This window comes from Poeciliopsis prolifica, unplaced genomic scaffold (genome assembly GCF_027474105.1).
Source record: "Poeciliopsis prolifica strain line A6 unplaced genomic scaffold, Auburn_PproV2 SCAFFOLD002, whole genome shotgun sequence".
In the NCBI taxonomy this organism is placed as follows: Eukaryota; Metazoa; Chordata; class Actinopteri; order Cyprinodontiformes; family Poeciliidae; genus Poeciliopsis; species Poeciliopsis prolifica.
In genome coordinates this window covers 24274574-24294999 of record NW_026562377.1, presented here as the reverse complement: position 1 = coordinate 24294999, position 20426 = coordinate 24274574, and the positions used below count along the sequence as shown (strand labels likewise).

The window sequence follows — 20426 nt, the reverse complement described above, 5'->3', positions numbered from 1 at the left end:
TGTGATATATTTACAGCTGTCAGTCAGTAACCTCCCGAGACTGGGATAAGATAAACTCTGGAGACTTTGCATCCCACCACTCGCAGTTTCAAGGAGCACATACTGCAGTCATGCAAGCCATGCAATTCTATTTGATATATCCCAAGCCAATAGGCGCTGTCAGCCGGTATTAAAGTCAAATTCACATATTTACAGAAAAGTTGTCTTGTTTTCATTAGGGAGCAAAGGCCAAAAACTCAAGTAAACGACTCAAAAGCTTGTTCAAAGAACCCTTCCGACGCTTGTTAGTGAGTTTCAAGGTGTTTGTGCAATAAGCAGAGTTGTTATATTTTAAAATAGGTAGGTATTTATACAGAAAAGTGATGCAGTAATAAGCACACTTTTAATACAGTGGAAATTTTCAATAACAGGATCATTTCTCATGAACTGTTTTGGAAAACTTTTTTTGTTCTATTATTTTTAGTCAAGGTGAGGCAGCTATGCTGTGACAAATAGTATTAAGACTTGTAACGGCAGGAAATAGGTGTCACTTCACACTCATGTCCAGATATTCTGTCTCTCTTTGGGTTTGGTCAAAATCAAAATCTTTGACTACATTACTAACAACTCTGGTCCAGTTACTGAAACCACACCGATGAGACTTTAATGCATTTTTGTTCCCATGTTGCATAATTTTCTCTAAATCTAATCAGAATTTTGTTGTGTTCTAATTTCCAGTTCTTGTGCACATTTCCCCTGTTGATGCTGATCATATTGCATTATTATTTCTCTTTAAATGGGGGTACTGTATTTTCCAGGCTAATCAATCAATAAAGTATCTGTGTTTCCTTCAGCTGTTGTGAAAATGCTGTATATAAAAAATTAAATTTGACTTTGTATCGTCGTCGTACCTGACGCCTTGAAATTGGGCTTTGTCACTTTAAGAACCTTTGGAAACAAATCAACACTCCAGGCATGTTTTTGTAGAGGGAGTAACATAATAACATGATATAAGGCTAAACAAGTTGATTTTGCATAATATAGGAGGATACATAGCGCATTGAAAGTACATTTTTACATTAAGTCTGTGGAACACCATATGGTTCATGTTTATCACCTCTTATTAATTAGGATGATCAGAGTAATTAGTATCACTAACACCATGCTCTTGGTGTGGGTATTCAAGAGACTGTAGGCGTTTAGATTGCCAAATTTCCTAGATATCATACACAGGAAGGAAAGCTCAATAAAATAAATCTGAGAAGTTTTACTTCACTTGGTTTAGCCTGTCTAAAATCATGCTCTCTCATATCCTGAATGAATCGTAGAAGTTGTAGGAATTAGTTTTCTTTTAATTAATTGGCTTTGTTCATTTCTGTCTTTCCCTTGACTTCATTGCTACACGTATCCTGATCAACGGATGTGGCTAAATTTGAGTTTTCTTCATTCAGTAACAGCTCCCACACCAGAAAATGTTGTCAGCACTTGCAAATATGCTCATTGATTGACAAAAGATTGGATTCTTGAGATTACCTAAAAAACAGATCCAGCCAATTTCTCGGTTCGTCGCAGCTTTTGGCATCTTTTTATGTTTGATGTTGGTTATTTGGTCCCTGGTCATTAAGTTTTTGTGTTTTTGTTTTTCCATCAATCAAGTGCTTTACATTGTGAAAACATGTAAAACATCATAAAGTCAGCTCTTGTGAAACCAGTGAGAGCCAATGCATTTGGTCAGGGTCCAATGTCAGAATCATCAATACACATCAAATATGTTTGTCAATGTTCCGCTTATTATGGTATAAATTTACATACATGGACTCATTTAGCCATAATCAAACACATTTTTAATAAAAAAAACTGCTATGGACCAAGTTGCTGTCTGATCTCTGCGATAAAGAAAATTAGAGAAGCGCTGCCATTTAATAGCTGTGTAATATTCTCTGTTCAAAAATCCAAGTGGGTCATGTTGTGCTGATTCTTTTTAAAGTTTCACACCTTTTGTCCATTGGATGCTTTTTACACAACGTTGAAACAGTTAATTTGAAACTGCGGAGCTTCTGTTTGATTTTTCCCTCCTTTCTCTCTTTGCTCAGGGTGGTGGTGATTATTGGTGGTGGTGGTTGGGGGGACTGGGGGGTTAGTGGAGGGTTGGGGATGTAAGTCTTTGTTGTAGTCACAGCTCTAAATCTCATTTGTAATGGTTATCAACTGGATGGGCTTTCCACAATAGCTAATGGGGGAAAACAAATCTCTATTTGCCGTGTTTATCATTTGATTAACCTTCATATTATCCCTGTGTAATTAGCCTAATTATGAGGCTTTACGCAGAATGTATGATAGCTCCTCACAAAAACAGGTCTGAAATTTCCTGGCCTGAGACCAGTGGCTCAGCCCTGTTTGACAGGTAGAGCGTATCTACGTCTCCTAATGCGGTAAGAAATCTTATCTGTAGCATTTGGAAATCACTCAGCTGAAGTTTTTCATAGAAAATATATTTCAAGGACCAGATGTGGAGGTCTACCACCTGAAAGGTGACAGATATTTAACAAAGAACAACGACTCCTGGAACGGTTTAAGGCCATTGCAACAGAAACGCCCTCCTTCTTCTCCTCTGCCCTGTCTTGTTTTGTCAGACCTTCATCTCGGCGCGTTGGTGTCTGGGTGCTGACGGGATGAGCTCTGATCGGAACCCTCTTTCCTCACCCAGCTCCCAGCACATTTGCTTTGACGCGACAAAAGGTGATTTTTGCCTGCTGGCTTTCTCCTCATTGTCTTTCTTGGTTTGTGTCAAGCTGCCAGACGTGGTTAAGATGTTGACTTACAGCAGGTGTTGGAATCCGACAGACGGTGCTTGTATTAGAGGGGATTTTGTTCTGTTAAGGTATCGAGAACCTTCTGTGTCCACAGCAACATTGAACTTTGCTGTGTTAAGACACCAACAGAGCAGCTGGGCATTTTTTCTTCGTCTTAGCTGACATTTTTGTCATCACAAAATGTAGAATATCTGTGGTGTCTCAAAAGGATTAAAACTAGATCTGTTGGCAATGCTATCTTGCATCAAAAAGGTCTTGGGTTAAAATCCCAGCTGAGGGCTTTTCTGCCTGTTCTTCCCATATATGCCAGATACACAGGAAGCTGTATATATTTGGTACACAGCTACCTGTGTACCAAACCTGATTGTTGCGCTCTCTAAATTAAGAGTATTTCCATGGTTGTTTGTCCTGTAAGTGTTTGTGTTGCCCTGCAATAAAAGGGCAACCTGTCCAAGGTATAACTCACCTCTCACCCAGTGACCGCTGGATCATCCTCCCCATGATCCTGCAAGGAAAAGCTAATATTCATGATGGATGGATGGATGGATTTTCTATCTCCATGCTTTTTTGTTTTTCTGGTAATCAGAGAAGCAAAATAAATCAACACCAACATCAGTGAAACATATTCTAACTTACACTTTTAAAGTGAATCAAATTCATTCCTATTGAACCATCCGTGTTTCCAGTTTGTTTGTTTTTTGTTCAGTGCTGCATTCAGGATCTACAAGTATGCAACCCAACAATTTATTCAGTAAATAATCTAGAATTTTTTAAATAATTGCTGTATTTTTGCTTACTTGTTTTCTAACACTGGAATTTTATTTACTTTAATGTTTTTATTATTATTACAACTTGGACATACTTTCACACCGTCTTTATTGAAAGTGAACAACGTTACTGAATCCAAACCAACTTTGGCCATGAAATTTTGCTCATATGCGTTCTATACACAAGAATCCAGTTGAAAGGTTTCTAAAAGGTCCTGCTAAACCCTTGAAGTTGTTCAATAATTCAGCCGAAAGGGTAAAATTGACTCATCTTCTAAAAAAATAAAAACTAAACATGGCTGGATTGAGATAAAAATGTCCGCCATGTCTCAAGGATTTAGAACGTTTTTTTCATTTATAGATCCGTTTTGCAGGTTTGGATTTTTGTTGCAGTTTTTAAATGAAAAGAGGCAGAAGGTGAGCTTTCTGACAATCATGGCGATGAGATCCTGGTGTTTATTTTGGTCTTGCTGCCGGAAGAGTCTTGTCACATCCGCTGTAGTGTTTGCGGTGGCTATGTTTCAGAACACGATGTTTGACTTGCCCACTCATCTGATGTCCTGAGACTGCTATTGCACCTGATCTCTTCAATTTTTAACACTTGAAAAAGCTCCTAAACAGCCATTTGCTTTTATTAATATGTCAGCAGATGACATAGCGTTGCACTTACAGCACCTTCAAATATGTGCTCTTCTGAAAAAAAAAAAAAAATTCCAGATCCATAATGACCATTTGACCTCTTGCCTCTTCCCTGTCTCCAAACATACATGAGTGGAGAACGCACTTGTTTGTTTAATGCCGCTTTCACCTATTCAGCCATTCAACCAATCTCCAATGCAGAGCGAGTCCAATGCATGGGAAGACTTGGCAACAACCTCTTGCAGATGGGAGCCTTTAATTTTTAAAATGTTTTGCTTCCGCACGGCTGATCCTGCGCAGGTTGCGTCACGAACTGCGAGTGCAAAGTCCCAGTCGCCTTCCAGGCCTTTATTTGGAGAAAATCTGCCAGCCAAAGTGTGTCTCTGTCTTCATGTCTGCAGTGCATGTTTGAAGCACTGTTTTGATCGGTGGTTACTGAGCCAAAAGCTGTGTAGTTTTAAGTGTTATCTACTCATGGGAGGAAGCCCAAGGTGGGAGAAAGGGATCATAATTACCCTTTTAGTCTTAGTTCATGTTTCGGTTTTCTGGGACGAGGCCGTGTTCTGAGATATGTTTAATTAAATAGAGGTTTTGGTACGTGTAAGGAAAATAACATTGTGATTGGTTGCAATAATCTGTGCCAGGGCATAACGTTGCTTATACATGGATGAAAATAGAAGGTAAGGTTTAAGGCTCTTTCTGTCCTTTCATTCTCATCTGTGTCTCCTTCAGTCTTTAACCTGATTTGGAGCAACGCCATTTTTGTCCGGTGTGAACATTTGCTGCCATGGCACTTTGTCCAACTGACTAAATATTACATCTGGATAAAACATGTAACTTTGCAACATTGTGAATATATTATCTATCAGTTATTGCACTTCAAGCAATCTTTGCAATGTAAATGTTCCACACATTTTGAAGTATTGTATTAGGAACATTTAATGGGAATTGCAAAAATTAACTCCCTTAATTTTGCAAAAACGTTTTCACCCATGCTGAAGATGGTTTTTGATTTTTTCAAAAAATATTTAATAAGCTAAAGTGGACATGGAAGCAGGTTTACCGAATAAGTTTTGATGTAGCAAATCAGAGTCTGAACTTCCAGCAGAGAGGGGATGACTGTCAGACTGTCCTGGCGTATAACCCAGTTTGGGTTGGGAGTGGTGGAATGCTCCCATCCACTGGTGGGTTTGTGCCCGAAACTAAAAGAAAATTGCTGAGTCCAAATATCCAGTTCAGAAAAAAGAACTCGGCATTTTTCAGACATGTTTTGCCAATCCTAGTTTGCAACTTCTACATTTTGTTTATTCCAGCCAAGTGTTTGTGCAGCCTGGTTGATTCACTCCAAACGAGTCGATGTAATTCACATTTTAGTTTCTTCAACATTTTAAAAGTTTGCTCAAAATTCACAGGACAATTGGATGGAAGCATGATTATTGCCCTAGCACGTTTCATTGTCTGCAAACCAGTTGAGCATTGCACAGAGTTATAAATCGTAAAATGATCAAAGGTCAACTGCGCATTGAACCTTTGTTGAAAGATGCCTGAGGAATTCAATGACACTGATTCTTCACTTTATCCACCTGCATTTAACATTACTTGTAAAGGGATGGCTTTCCCTAAACATTTACTACCAAAGAAGAACTTGAGCCCAAACACAAAAAAAGCATACAATTAGCCCTTTAAGTGGGTCAAAACCCCTGCTAAACACAACAGTGTTTGTTTTCCTAGAACTGTGGAAAATCTTTCAAGCCATACAAACAGGTTTTTAGGTTTATAGTGTTTTATCATCACTGATTCATATCCACATATTGTTGTTTTTTTCCTGGTAGCCCATGAATAATACCAAACTGCTCATTCTTCCTTTGCCACTACCACAAAGCTGCTCTCATCTGGGTCATTTAGTGGAACAGCCCTTTTTTTCCCTTTTTTCTCAAATCAATTAAAAAAAACACATTTCCCGCCAAAAATCCCCCCAAAAATTGCCCATTATATTACTCATCACAATACAAAGAAAGATGATTATAAAGTCAAGTGCTTTACCCAGGACCCCCAACCATGAATTACGTTTTTTACTTCCACATGTTTAACTGATTAGTGGCAGTAATGAACCTTTCAGACTCAACTATTACTGGAAAATGCAACAAGCACAAACAGGCATACGCCTTTTGACTCCTTCTTTCCGAAATTGCAATTTCTAAAATTCACGGGAATACACAGCTTTTCCCTTGAAAAAAACTAAACAAAACAAAAACAAAACAAAAAAACATTTGCTTGTGCTTGAATGATGCAGATGTAGTAGTTCATGTCTGTTCGAAACAGTTGTGTTGAACTATTTCAAGATAAAGAAGAAAGACATAGGCTATAAAGTTAAAAGCTCTTTTATGTATCAGCTTGAATGTTCAGCTTTTCAGATTCTTACAGCGGAGCTTTTAAAAACGGCACAAGGAGACGCTGACAGTCAGTCAGTCACCAGTCGGCACAACCTTTTATTTTTATTTTTTTTAACGGGAGCTTCCGATCACTCCGGTGTCTGCGGTTTTGATTATGTCTTCAACGCGCGATCCGGTTTGCAGGCCTCAGAGAATATTTGCTAGAAAGCATGTCGAGCCTTCCCCTGAACAAAAAAAGAAAAATCTCTGAACCCTGCCATTTTATGTTAGAACTCTGTACTCTCTGTGGTCCTCTTTCGGATGGCTTTGTTTGATAGTTTCCTTGGTGGATATGAAAGATTAATGTGACAGAAGCACCTGCAGCAGTTTCTCAATGACAGCTGTAAAAGTGCAGAGAAACGGCTGATAGAAGACATTCTGACTGCCGTGCCCTCGTAAGGCGAACTGTTTAATGTGCTGTCACGCCTCTGAGAGTCATCTCAAACTGCCCTGGCAATCACAAAAGGCTTTTCTTTTCACGAGCCTCCACTTTAACTAGAGTGTTGCGTATGTACTCTGATGTGTGGTGTGTGTGTGTGCGTGTGTTTTTGTGGTGGGGTTAGCCTGCATAAGTTCAAAGAAATATGAAGACAAACTAAAAGCACAAAAGTGACTTTTTCCTCAAACCTTTTCTTGTACTTTGTAATACCCCTTTCACACTATTGCATATCTGCCTTGTGTCGCACAGGGAGACACAGCGCCACAGGAAGTAACACTCATACTGGAGCATTTGACCAGATAAGTCAGGCTGCCATGGGTTTTTCTGGACACGTCGAGAAATTTTGCTGAAGGAACCATGGAGGCTGCATATGTGCAACACTGCTCAAAAATTACTCAAACCTTAGCTCAAATACTGCTGCTGTAACCCAGTAGTGACATTGCTCAATCTCACTATGAAGATGCTCTGTAGGATGCTTCAAACTGAAAGTGAAACTAAACGTTTGCCCAAGCTTTTGATCGGTTTGGCTTAAAATCATCGGACCACTTGTGGGCATTTAAATGTAAATTTTACCTTGTAATGATCTTAAAATATGAAGAAAAAGTAGCAAAAGAGTGAGAATATGGCAAAAGTAACACACCCGGTCTTGGCAGAAAACTGTAAATTCCACATTTCTGATCCAGACACGATGCACTATTTAGCACTATTTAGCATCCTGCTCCACCAAGAGCAACACATATTTGTACCAAAAATGAAAAACTTTAATTTGCTCTTGTTTAAACATACATAGACCCATTTTATCAATACGCCAGCATACATGGTTTCACAACATCCTAATCCGGTGCATTTGCTTAATCAAAATTTTGTCTGAGATGTTGTCATGGCAATTCTGCATTTGGCGTTTTTACACCTTAAATGCAATCAAATTGTTGCCATCATCCACACTGACTTTAAGTTGTATTAAAGAAGAAAACTGCTTCAACTGACCTTCAAAGTCTTAGGAAATAGTTTGAAGAAAAACAGGCAGTAGGATTTATCAAATGTGGCACCAAGGTTATCTGTATGAAGTCCAGACGCTGCAAAAAGACATGCTTTAGCATGGTCCTATTTGAGCAAAGCTGTGCTTTCTCTTCAGAAGCAAACTGTAGGATCCAGTCTTTCAGCTGAGCGATGCAGCCGGAAGAGTAGTCGAAATATTCCTCTGTTTCAGTAACAAAGGTCAACGTTTTCAGCTCTGACGATGTGTCGTGGTTCAGATTCGAACTGAGCCTGGATTGCCACAGTGGATGCGCAGTCCAAACAGATGTGATAATGTGAGCCTCCAAGAAAACAAAAGCTTTTGGACAAGACGATGCTTTTCTGTCCAGTGGGAGCAAGACGAGTATATCAGCTCGATAATGACATAGAACACCTGTAGGGTTTTAAAAGTAAAGGTAATCTAAACCATCCGGCCGTGGTCGTCATAAATCACCAGAAGAATGACAGAAAGCCTGTTGCTGCGCTATATTCTGTTTTAAAGAGCATTCAGTCATTTGCGACTTGTACAAATGACAAAAGACCAGTTTCTGGTCTAATTCGGTCAGAAATTGAAAATGCAATGTCCTAGCGCTTTTTTTTTTTTTTTTTCAAAATCTGGCCCTGATAGAAAGCAACATAAATCATCCTGAGCAAATTGGAGATGGAGCTATCAGAATTTCAACTGCAAAACGCAGCTATTTACCAATTCTGAAATGCCCTGAATTTGCTCTTGTTTAAATCTATGCAGACCCATTTTATCAATGCGCTAGCATACATGGCTCACTGGAAAACAGTTTCACAACATCCTAATCCGGTGCATTTGTTTAGTCAAAATTTTGTCTGGCCAATAAGAAGACATGTGAACATCATTAAACATGACTGCTCTTCTGTAAATGGTTATTTATTATTTATGCCAGGAGCAGAGGCAATGTCAAACACTGTAAAACAGGGTTATAACATCTTTAATACAGAATGAAAACTTGCTCTGGGATCTTCGATCAGTAAATAGTGTGGAAAGCTTAGCTACAACTTCACAATGAGCAAATGTTCCCATTAGGCCTGTTGCAATAAGCAATGACTCTATTAAGCGCATGATGAATTAAAACAAGATCAGTTTCCATTTTTGTGAGTTTTTTGTTGTTGTTTTCTCTTCTTTCTTCATCCACCAAAACCTGGTTTTCAGTCTGGTGCTTTGGACTTTACAATTCATTTTTTTGTTGTCTCTGTTTGATTTATTTTGGATATTTAAAATGTCTTCCATTGAACAGGGTCAATCATCCTTCCTGTTACCTGCTGTAAGTCATGTCTTTCTTTCTCTACTTTCTTTTTCGTTTTTACTGACATGTTGGGAAATATTCTTTATTTTCCTGGAAGTTTCTCACAACCGTCCATTAGTGTCTTCTGACTTCAGCGTTCAAACATCTTAGTGACACTGAAAATAGCCAACTTGTTCTTCTCTCAGCAAATGCATCCATCATTCAATAGTGTTATTTTGGCGCAACCTGGTAGTTTTTGGATTTAGGAGTGGGGCATTTATCGTGTCATTTATCAAAATAAAATAGTTGTCATTCAAATTCCGATGTATTGTTACCACAATAAATTCAAATTATGTTTAAAACCCTCAAAACTGTCCAAGTTGTACTACTTTCTCCATCCTTTGTTCAATGACTGCAATGAATAGTGAAAAAATATTGATATGTTTTCAAATACCAATAAGTTACTTTGTGCATCTTAGTGATATAAATTACTTCTTGATCTGTTTTTTGAGAGCAGCGTTTTTGGGGCCATGCAGTTGCAGCCAGACAGTTACCTAAAAAATAAGTAATAGTTCTTATCATCACTTTTATTGATACCGCAAAATATTGTGATAAAACTCTTAAGTCCACATCGCCATACCCAAGTTGTGTTTGATGACGGTGGTTGTTGTAAATCAAGTCTCACTATGTAAGCTCCTTCTGTGTCCCCCAAACGGTTGCGCTGTAATCCATGTTTTAGTCTGTTTACCATGACTGTGTGGGGAAAGTACAGAATTCGGTCTGCAAAGACAAGTGGGTGTGACACAGCGATGTTCATCTGAATTGTGCAGCACGCAGAGCAAGAGGAAAGAAATCATAACTAAGAGCCAGTGAGGAGGCAGGGGGGCACAAAGGGATTTGAGCAGGTATTAAAGGATGATTGCGCGTGGGCTTGTCTGCCGTGCTCCTGAGAAAGAATGCAAACCCCGCATCAGACGGAGCGAGGATAAGAAAGAGCAAGAAACATCAGAACAACAAAACACAAACAAAAAGGAGGAATAGAGAGGAGGGAGTGAGAGCGGTGCATAAATAGTTGAAATATTTCAAAGGATTTCAGAAGGTTCTGGTGAAACACTGCATGTGTGTGTCCTCAGCGTCTGCGAGTCGTATTAGTGTCTGGTGACGATGTTTTCTGTACTATAACTGTAGTGTACACCATGTACGTTATAAATAAATAAAGTCTGAATACCGCACAGTGCAAATTGGCACTTCTGATCACGGATTATAATTATTTGTTACAGGAAAAATAACACACACAAAACCGAATTAGTACCATCATCTAATTCATAATCCTTCATGGTTTATAAATCAGAATGATCCATATCTCCCTCAACGACTGATTCTATCTCCTTTTTTGACAGCTGTCAACACTTAAAAATGTTTTGGTTTCATATGCATTACATCATTTTTCAATACTCTTTCTGTTTGTAAAATACTTTGTTTTTCGCCGCTCTTTGTCTGGCGTATCGCACTTTTGATTCGTTGATGGTTTGTAAGCATTGCGAGCGCAGACGACGATCACAGTCAGGGTTCAAAGTGATTTCCTCTCTGCTTTAGTTTCTTTATCAGAATGGACACGTTGTTGCGTGTCAAGAGCATCGCCTTCGCTCTCTTATTTTTGCACCATAAATCTGGCAGCTGCTTTAAATCTTGCACAATCTTAATTGGGGAAGAAAATCTACAGAAATAATCACTTACTTCCACCTCCAGAACGCGGAGAGATTTTTACTTCGCTTATTGTGTGAGTGAGACAGGTTCAGTGATCTCGTTTGATGATGTGTGTCTTTCCAGCTCAGAGCCATGTGGAACCCACCCAGTGACCAGAGTGGACAGGTAGCTGCCAGGATGGAGACCACTCCGTCCCTGGGAAGCGCCAGCATCTCCGTCTCTCAGCAGCAGGCCCCCAAGAAGTTTGCCCCCATGGTCGCACCCAAGCCCAAGTTCAACCCGTACAAACAGATGGGAGATGCCGGCCTGTCTGATCCTGCAGGTAACAAAACAAAAAAATGCCTAAAAGTGTTGATCTCAAGCCCATTATTACAGAGGGGCAGGATTATGCAAATGTGACATTTTTAAGCTTTACATTATGTTAAAATGTTATTCCCTCATCAAAATCACACCTGGAGTGTTGCTTTGACTTTTTCCTGCATGACTGAGAAATCGTCAAATCTCCCATGGCAACCATTCAGCTCCTGGTTGGACCAAGCTCTCCTTTCAAAGTGGTTTTCTAACCCAGCTCCTTCAGACTAGCCTGGAGCAATTACAAATGCCTGGTAGAACTGAATTGAGGCCCAATTTCAAGGCTTCAAATTACTAAGTCAAATTTCAAGTCATATGAAAAGCATTTTTGTAACAACTTAGGGTAGCATACTTGCTTCATTGTGCTATGAAAGGATTCTGTGTAGTTGGAAAACATGTAGTACTGCCCCTTTAATAGATTATCATCAATCTACTTGCTCGAACGCATCCCTCAACTTTCTTTTATCTATAAATCTTCTGTCTGTTGCAGATTAACTTTATAAAGTCTACTACTTCCTAAAGGTCTGTGATCAAAAAGTCCTTTTGGTAAATGTATTTAAAGTAGGTCTCCATGCTTTTTTCAGTCTCACAAAACCTGTTGCATCTAGACCTTGAGGAAGTTTCACTAAACCTTTTCAACCTTTTTTTGAAAACTTGGAGGACCTCAGCTCAAAAGGAAAACAAATATAAATAAATAAACATAGAGTAACTTGCTGAAGTATTGCTAAAGGATAAGTAATATTCAGCTTTTTTATTTTAAAAAATAGTCTCGTTTAGTCGGCACTTTGTAGAAGCACCTTTGCAGCAACAGGTCGCACTGGATCATGAGTCCAATATTCCTTTTTCTAATAACTGAACAGTATTTTCTGTTATAGTCCAGTAAACTATATTATTATGATTACTAATATTGTTGTCATTGTTAATCTGGTTTTTTATATGTATATTGTTTTTAACACTTTCTGTTTTTGTGGTAACGTTTACACCCAATGCTGCTTATTTTTCCCCTTTCTTTCTGTCTAACACAGAGCATAACAGATGAATATGGTTCAGTCTAAGTTTTGTCGCTCCGGCTGTCGATATGAGCAAAAACATTTTCATTGGAGCCACTTCGGTGCATCCATATTTTCAAAATGGCTCTTCAAAGATAGAAAATATTTTCTTGAGGGCATTTATATGTTATTAAATGTGGGATTATATTGATATTCACTGCTGCCACCACCTGTTTTGGAGGGGAATTGCATATTGCAGGAGTTGGGAGATTTACCTTCCAGTACAAACACGAATCAATTGGCAGGCTTAACCAATGGCTGGTCGCCCTTTGTGACGCTGCCCCGTCTTGCTCTCGCTTTACAGTTGATGTTTTCCAATATTCAGCAAAACAGGTTTTCTTCTGAAATTATTCTGAATTAGCCTCATCCATCATCCCGTCTCTGCTAAAATCTACGAGCTCAAATCAGCTTCTAAAGGCATTGAGTTGCACCTTTTCTTCCACATCACAATTATGCACTACGTTGCATTAATCTGTCACGTGAAAATCCCAATAAAATACATGGAGGTTTGCAACTGGAACATAATAAAACGTGAGAAAGTTCAAGGGGTAAGAATAGCGCTTGGCTTAAAAAGGTGCTGACTTGTATCATTTTTTTCCTCTGCAGCCGTTGTAACGCCGTTGTACTGAGCCGGTCCTGGAGTGAGGCTCTGTTAGAGGCATTAATGTAAGAACAGTGGTGAGAATGAGGGACTCTGAGCAGTTGACAGTATTGACATTTTAGATGTGGGGAGGGAAGGAGAGAGGTGGAGTTCCTGCATGAATAATACTGAATAAACAGTGCAAGTGCTGTGGTTTACAGTCATGTGTGAATTCAGGAAGCCTTATGTTGAGTGTTCTATTTACATCCCCGGGGACACAATGGTTAATTTAAAAAAAAAAAAAAAAGACTTCAGTCTTAGTTTCAACACGTAATTGCTTGTAGTGAGTGTGTGGGTTTTTAACTTTTTTAGTGTGGGTTGAAATATTAAGCTAATGGCTTTTTGTTCTTTGAATTGTAAGACTCAATTTTTTTTCAAAAGCAACTATCTGGAAAGAGTGATAAAATTGAGAACAAATAATAGATGATAATTGGTGTATTTCATTTTAGAAAAAGCATATTTATGAAAGATTCTTGGTATTTACTCCAGGAGAGCCATTTGTTTATTTATTTATTTATTTTAAAAAGACAAAACTTTCTATTTTTAAAAGCTAATTTTACAAGCTCAGGATTTTGGCTCAGAGGAACAACATCTGGATAATTTATGCAAATAATATCAAAAATATTTTTATTTAAATAACAGCATGGTAAGTTATAGGAAATAGGCTGCAAACGGACAAGAACGGTGAAAAGTCAAAGGCGTCAGACTTGCTTATTTGAACTGAAAAAGTAAGATCATGTTTTCATAAGTTATAAACGCGACGCTCTGTTTGAGTCATTTGCCGTTTAGGAACGTTTGCAAACTTTTCAGAGTTTGTTGTGAAGTCTCCAGCGTCCAAGATGTTCTAACGGCGGGACGTGGCACAGAGGGGATGGCGCGCAGCCGTGCATGTTCCAACTTCCTGTCTGGCTGATGTGTTGTAACATGAGCATTATCTAAACGTCTGCCCTCAACCACCCCCTGAGAGCACCTAGATTTCCAAAACAGGGGAAACGGTTATGAAATTCGGCGTGTAGTGATCACACTGTGAGGCTGAAAACACGGCTGTCAGTGGGGGTTTGCGGTTTGACTTCAGATCTTCTTCTGCTGCAGATGTTGGCTTTGTGAAAATTGTTCTTAGACGGCTGCTTTTTCAGGTTTGCCCACCGCTGAAAGGAGGGCAAAGAAACAAGAAAACCCCCCAAAAAGAAACAAGACGTTTAACACACGACTGTTAGAGAAATTCAGTAAGGAGATATCTTGCATATGTCGTCTGAAAACAACACATTTGGTTTCTATACTCTTGCATTAAACCAAAGGTATTTCTTAAATATTTGCTCTCTGGTGAATAGACTTCTAATTGAAGGACAAAAACAAAGTTTTGCAGAGCAAAAGAGTAAATTAAACATAAACAAACCCATCGAAATACCTGCATCAATTATTTCTCTGAATGGTAACAATAGCTGGGTTCTACTTGAGGATCCTGAAATGACTTTGACTCATTATGGAGACATTAAAGCAGTTAAGAGTGAATGGCTGCTGTAAACTGAAAGACCTTCACAAAATAGTTTCCCTAAATGACCAAATAGTGAGACTATGTGACTACATGGTCAGGCTGTTAAATACACAATAAAACATATTTTCTGGGTGATAAATTGTCCCAGAAATTATTGTGGTACATAATAATATTGTTGTTTTGACATGATTTTCAATCGACGTAACAATAATGGCAAAATAATGCAAGAAGACATTCTCAAAGATCAATAAACTTTAAATCCGAATGAACATTTAACACAGGAAGTGGAAGACATTTTAAAAATCTAAAATATATAAACAACACAACAGAGACATTCAATAAAGTGAATTCTGAAGTGTTTGTAAAAAAATATATATATATATGGTTGAGACCAGAGCACCAGACTGTAGACTTTTATCATCCAGTTTTTGGGAGAAGGAGAGAAAAACACTAAATCATGCAAACAGAAGTTATTGAGCTGGTTTCAGTGGATCGTGTGATTAACTGATTTATTACTGCAGCTGGCCTACTAAATAATCTTCTTTACTATCATGAAAACATGCAATGAATTTAAAATTTGCAAACCATGTGCATGATTTAAATCAGTTTTAAATAAATAGTTCTAAAACCACCGTGATTTTCCATCACACTGTTCGTGCTCCAACTGGAATTGAATTAGTAAATTGAATTGTTAAGAACTAATCTAAAGAAAATCATTAACTTCCCTGTAGAGGACATTGTCAGCAGAAGAGACCAGTAGAAAGTTGTTTTATTTAGTTGCACTGTCCAGCTGTTTGAAATAAACAAAAACACAATTAACTCTAAATAATTTCTTTGACAAAGTTCAAGGATATAGTAAAGGGCGATTTGAGTAGATGAACAAAATTGATTGCATCATCTGTCTGGTAATGGTTCCATAATGATAGAGATTTATCCCTGAAATGTTCTTGTGTTGTTTCAGTTTCTGTTGCAGCTTTAATCATCAGCAGCGTGGGGACACTGAATAAAGTTTTTAGTCCTTTTTTTACGCTGGGTGTGTGTATTGTGAGTCAGATTGCTCAGTAGCTCACTGGCACGTCCATTCTGAGTTTGCAGTGTTGGACTTTGTGGCGCCGGCGCCTGCGGCAGTGTCATTGTGTTTCATGTTTTGTTTCCTGGCTTCAGCTAACAAACTCCCATTGAGCGTTTCCTCAAAATCAGACGGATTTTAAAACAACTTGTTAATCCAGACCGTTTTTATTTTTGAAGACATAAAAAAAACAAAACAAAGACTTGCCGTAGGCCGACACCAATCAATTTGGGTGTTTTGTTTTTTCAGAAGGCCAGCTAACAAACGGTTGGTGCGCTAATGTGTCAGAAGACACATTTATTGCTGTTTATTGCTTAATTTATTGCCAAATTTTCAATGAAAACCATAATGGAGCGCGGTCATAGCGTATTTTTCATTGGAGCTATAAAACTACAAACAGATTCAGACATAAAGCAGCTCTTTGTTTACACAGTGCCACCCCAGGACACCAAGTCATCTACTGATCAGACAGCACTAGGTTTATTCTGCTTTTAATCACAGTTAGTGATTAAAAACACCAACTGTGACCAAAGTAAGTGCTGCGCCTCCTAGAGGGCTATTGCTGTCACATGTTTTTGTGGTCAGAAACTTGTCCGTTCCATTTTAAGGTTAATTTTTTTGTTTTGTTTTTGATAATGATTGAAAAATAGATTAGATTTTATGATAAAAAAAAGTAATTGAAAATTTATGGTAAAAGATTTATTAGATTAAATATTTTTAGCATATTTTTCCTTTCCTCATTCCCTCCAACAGTCTGAGGTCTGTTTCACGCCACGAACAGTTTTGAAGAAAGCACTATAGAAGTAAACTGTGGTAAAGTGACATCAGCAGCTCATTCATGAAGGAACTGGGTATTTATGCCACAGAACTACAACAAACTCATGTGACACGAGTGTTAGGTATTTCCTCGCTTCAGTCCAGTTGAATTCAATTGATGACTGATTAACAGGCGTTTGCTGAACTGCAGTCAGTTGAATCAGGCACATTAAAGCAGGGAAACCTATGAAATGTGCAGGTCAGTGTGGCTTGAGGACCAGGGTTCGGAAACACTGATCTAGAAACGTAGCTTTGGCAGCTAGGACTAGGATTTTTTTTTTTGCAGTGATTTTTCTTCCACTCATTGATAAACCTAAAATACTGAGTTTTTGTACATTTGATCCACTTCTTAAAAGGCTGAGGGAAAGGTCAACTGCAAAACGTAAATTGTTTCCGGAAAGGGAAGTCACTACTTGGGTTTTCCTTTTCGTTTCTGGGAAAAAAGAAAAAAAAAAGGATGACGTCTTGCTTTTTGCTCTCAACGAAAGTGCAGGAACTTTGAAGGAGTGTTGTAAATTAGTTTTATTTCAGTTTTTCTTTGAGATGGATTCACAATTTGACCTTTATATGGGTCAAAGTTCTTCTCTAAACATCAACTGGTGGGAAAAGTTTGAGATGGCAACCTGCTGCATGTGAAAATAATAAGCAGCCGTTATGGAAACACTTCCAACCTTTTGCAGCAGAAAAAACTGTTTGTTTTTTCCCCCCCAACTTTACAGAAATAAAACTGGACTTTTTTTTTAAACCTCCTCTGCACCATTTCTTTTACTTACTTACTTTAAATCAATAGAATAGTGATTTGCATTCTCATAAAACAGAAGTACCAGTCTTTTATTTAGATTTTATTTGGATTATATATATGCTTTACTCCTTTTTGTAAATGTCAGCAAAAAACTTAATACTGTAACTTTTGAGTAGTTAAAAATTTCGTCTCATTTTATGGCAGAAATATTACTTCCCTACTTTGCATGAAATCGCTTCCTTTCACCTCTGTTGCAGCTTTTCTTCGTTGTCAACATGCTCACAGCGTTAATGAAACACTACTATTTAAGAGTCAGGAATATAACAGTAGATAAGTATTTGTGTTTACTTTTGATTCGATCAAGAATCTATTTCGCAGGATTTTAATGTTGAAAGCAATGTCAAGGAGAGACTTTGCACTTCCACACCGCTGGGTTCTGATTAGATTTTGGGTGATGCATCCGCTAAAATCTGCGTTCATTTTCTGGTTGAACATGTGTCTTTGATATTATTTAGATTAGCATCGGCATTTCGAACATGCAAACGGGAGCGCTAAAGCCTTCTTTCTTCTTGTCAGGGGATAAGACGGCTTTATGAACAGATAATCGGGGGTCTCTACTCATTTTTCTTTTTTTTTTTTGGTTAATTCTTCTATGTCAAGTAAGGGGTGGAGGGAACTGTCTGATAAAAAAAAAATCTGGGATTAGCATAAAAAATAAGTCAATTTGGCGCAGCGAGTGGATGTGCCTTTTGTCTACCAGGGGCCGGCATCAGGGCTGCTGTGAGCAGTCAGGGGCCGTGTTTATTGTGGGGACAAAGGGGGCTGTGCAGGCAGGGGGGCCCGAGGTTTGGCCCCACATGTCTTCTTTTTTTTTTTTTAAGGGACATGCTTGTTCTGATTAAAGCCCAGCAGGAGCGCATGAAGTCTCAGACAGTGACCCTTTACTTAAAATTTCTTACATCGGGTCACATGTTGGGGTTTAGGGTTATCCTATATATGCTGGAAGACATATGTGAAGGTCAGCTGTGATTTAGTTTTTTAATACGTATTATCTTTAGAGTAGTAGTAGAACAACAATGTTTTTTTTATTTATTTGAAATTAACTTGAAAAGATGGATTGTTAATAAATTAAACCACAAAGTAAAATATTAACTAAAACATGGACTTTAATTTTTTTAATTTTTACATGGAGGACTTCAAGGTTTTCCCCAGAAAACTTGCTGAGCCTAGTGGCTGGACACGAGGGCAGTCAGCCATCCAGTGAGCCGTTGTGTTTTTGAGTTAAAAAATGTTAAACGTTGACAGGAAATCTGAAAATATTGCTTGATATTCATGTGGCTTTGGAAGATTAACACCTGAACACCAACTATAAAATATCTGCATTAACAAATGCAGATATTTTAAACAGACTTAAATACATAAGCGATGTATTTAGCTTGGTGGGGGCGCAAGTAAAGCCTGGTGGCCCGCCAGGCTTATAATACACTTGGGAAGACTCTGGACTTTATTTATTTCAGATTTAAAATGACTTAAGATTCATCAAAGTGAACATGAAATGTCTGAAAAATATCGTCCGAAATTGCAAAAGCACCTGATGACGAAGAGGTGAAATCACCCACATCTGCTTCTGAAAAGCTATTCTTTTTTTCCAGTTCTGGCACTTGGCTGCCGCCAACTGGTCAGCTGGAGAAACCGAGCAGCGCTCTCCTCGCTGTATTTTGTCGTTTGACCCGATTCATGCGTAAAGCTGGCCTGCATTCACATCCCAGTGTATCACCCTGGACTCATTCCTTAGTTTCAACACCGATGACTTTCCTCTTTCAAGTATGTGCTCAAACTTCGAAATGCTCTTCATCCTTAATGTCGCCACTCGTCGGTCGTAGCTGTGTTAGCAGAGTCGAAAGCTGCTGCCAGTCTGGGGTCGTGTGCGCCGGTGACGAGGTTTGCGCGCGGGTGGAAGACGTGATGTCTAGGACGGAACTCAGACACTCAAAACGGTTTCTCCTTGAGTCATGTTTGCCTTTCAGAAGGCGAACTCATAAAATGTTAATTGATCGATTGATCCCTCTTCACAATCCTCTTTTGTTTTTGTTTTTTTTGCTGTCTGATACTAATTTAGAAACGCGCGTGAGCCGAACAAATAGTGCGAGACGTTCTTACAAATTAGTCATTTTTCTGCATCTTCTCTCAAAATGTCATATTGAGTGATAAGAATTTACTGTGTGCAGATAGGATCATATGAAAAAGCCCTAAACCCACTTGTTTAATTACTGACTAATATGTAACTCTCAGCGCGGTTTCATAATGTCTGGCTCGCCAATCATCAAGGGCACTATGTTTTGTTTCTTTCGTTCTTTTTGGGGCGGTAGGGAGACTTATCAAAGTGAAAGTTAAACATCCGACAAGTGCTGCTTTTAGTTTGAGGGGGAGAAAAAAAAAAAGGAGCAACTTGAACACAAAGTTCCAACAAAAGCTGCTGCTAATTGTTTGCTAAGAGCAGTTCAAACATGTGCATAAGCTGTTTTTATTCCTCCCTGCTTGACTGGCCAGAGGCAAACTGACTACCGGTTGTTATGTCAGAGTCCCTCATGGGTGTCACCAGGAGAATTTACAGGAAACCCACCATCAAGTGGATCGGCCTCCCTGTAGATACCACAGGCCCGGGCTCTGGGCTCATACGAAGGCAACTTTTCTCTAAGTGGAGCACAGCAGACTCAACTTCTCCTTGTGTCTGCAGCTTCTGCAAAGTGGGTGTAAATCTTGGAAAAGTGGCCGTTTTTGCTCCTGTATTTGTTTTCCAGTCGATATTTTACTCTGTAACTTGAAATGTTTAAAGTCTGACATCGCCAGAATGAAGTATTTCACTTCTCCCAACCTTGTCTCTTGCCTCTGAACTTGTAGTACTGTGATATATTTTTTCTCTGATGCTGCTGATGAGTTAAGAACTTTGAGCTTCAGCTGGCCTTGGGTTTTCATTTTTATTTTTACAGCTAAACACTTTTTTCCCCCTTTCCAGCAGTTTCAGCCTAAAAATGTGTGACAACAACCCCAATTCCTGCTGAGTGAGTTTATATGTAAAGGAGGAACAGCCTACGACATAATTTTATGTTGAATTTCTTTAATTTAGTTTAGAAAATTCACAAAATACTGCACGACACCTTCCACATTTTGGAAGGAAGGACCAGTTGATATAATCTAAGAGTTGCTTTCAAGGG

General features: G+C 38.6%; 1 protein-coding gene across 6 annotated transcripts in view; it reads left to right on the top strand.

Moving 5' to 3' along the window:
- Positions 1–20426, top strand: part of lpp (LIM domain containing preferred translocation partner in lipoma) — a 166442-nt gene that overhangs the window by 43035 nt on the left and 102981 nt on the right. For all 6 annotated transcript variants that reach the window (XM_055050210.1, XM_055050184.1, XM_055050217.1 and 3 more), the window contains one exon: positions 11173–11371. In XM_055050210.1, coding sequence (XP_054906185.1) covers positions 11182–11371 — 190 coding nt within the window. In that variant the 5' untranslated portion in view covers positions 11173–11181. The remainder of the gene's footprint in view (positions 1–11172; positions 11372–20426) is intronic.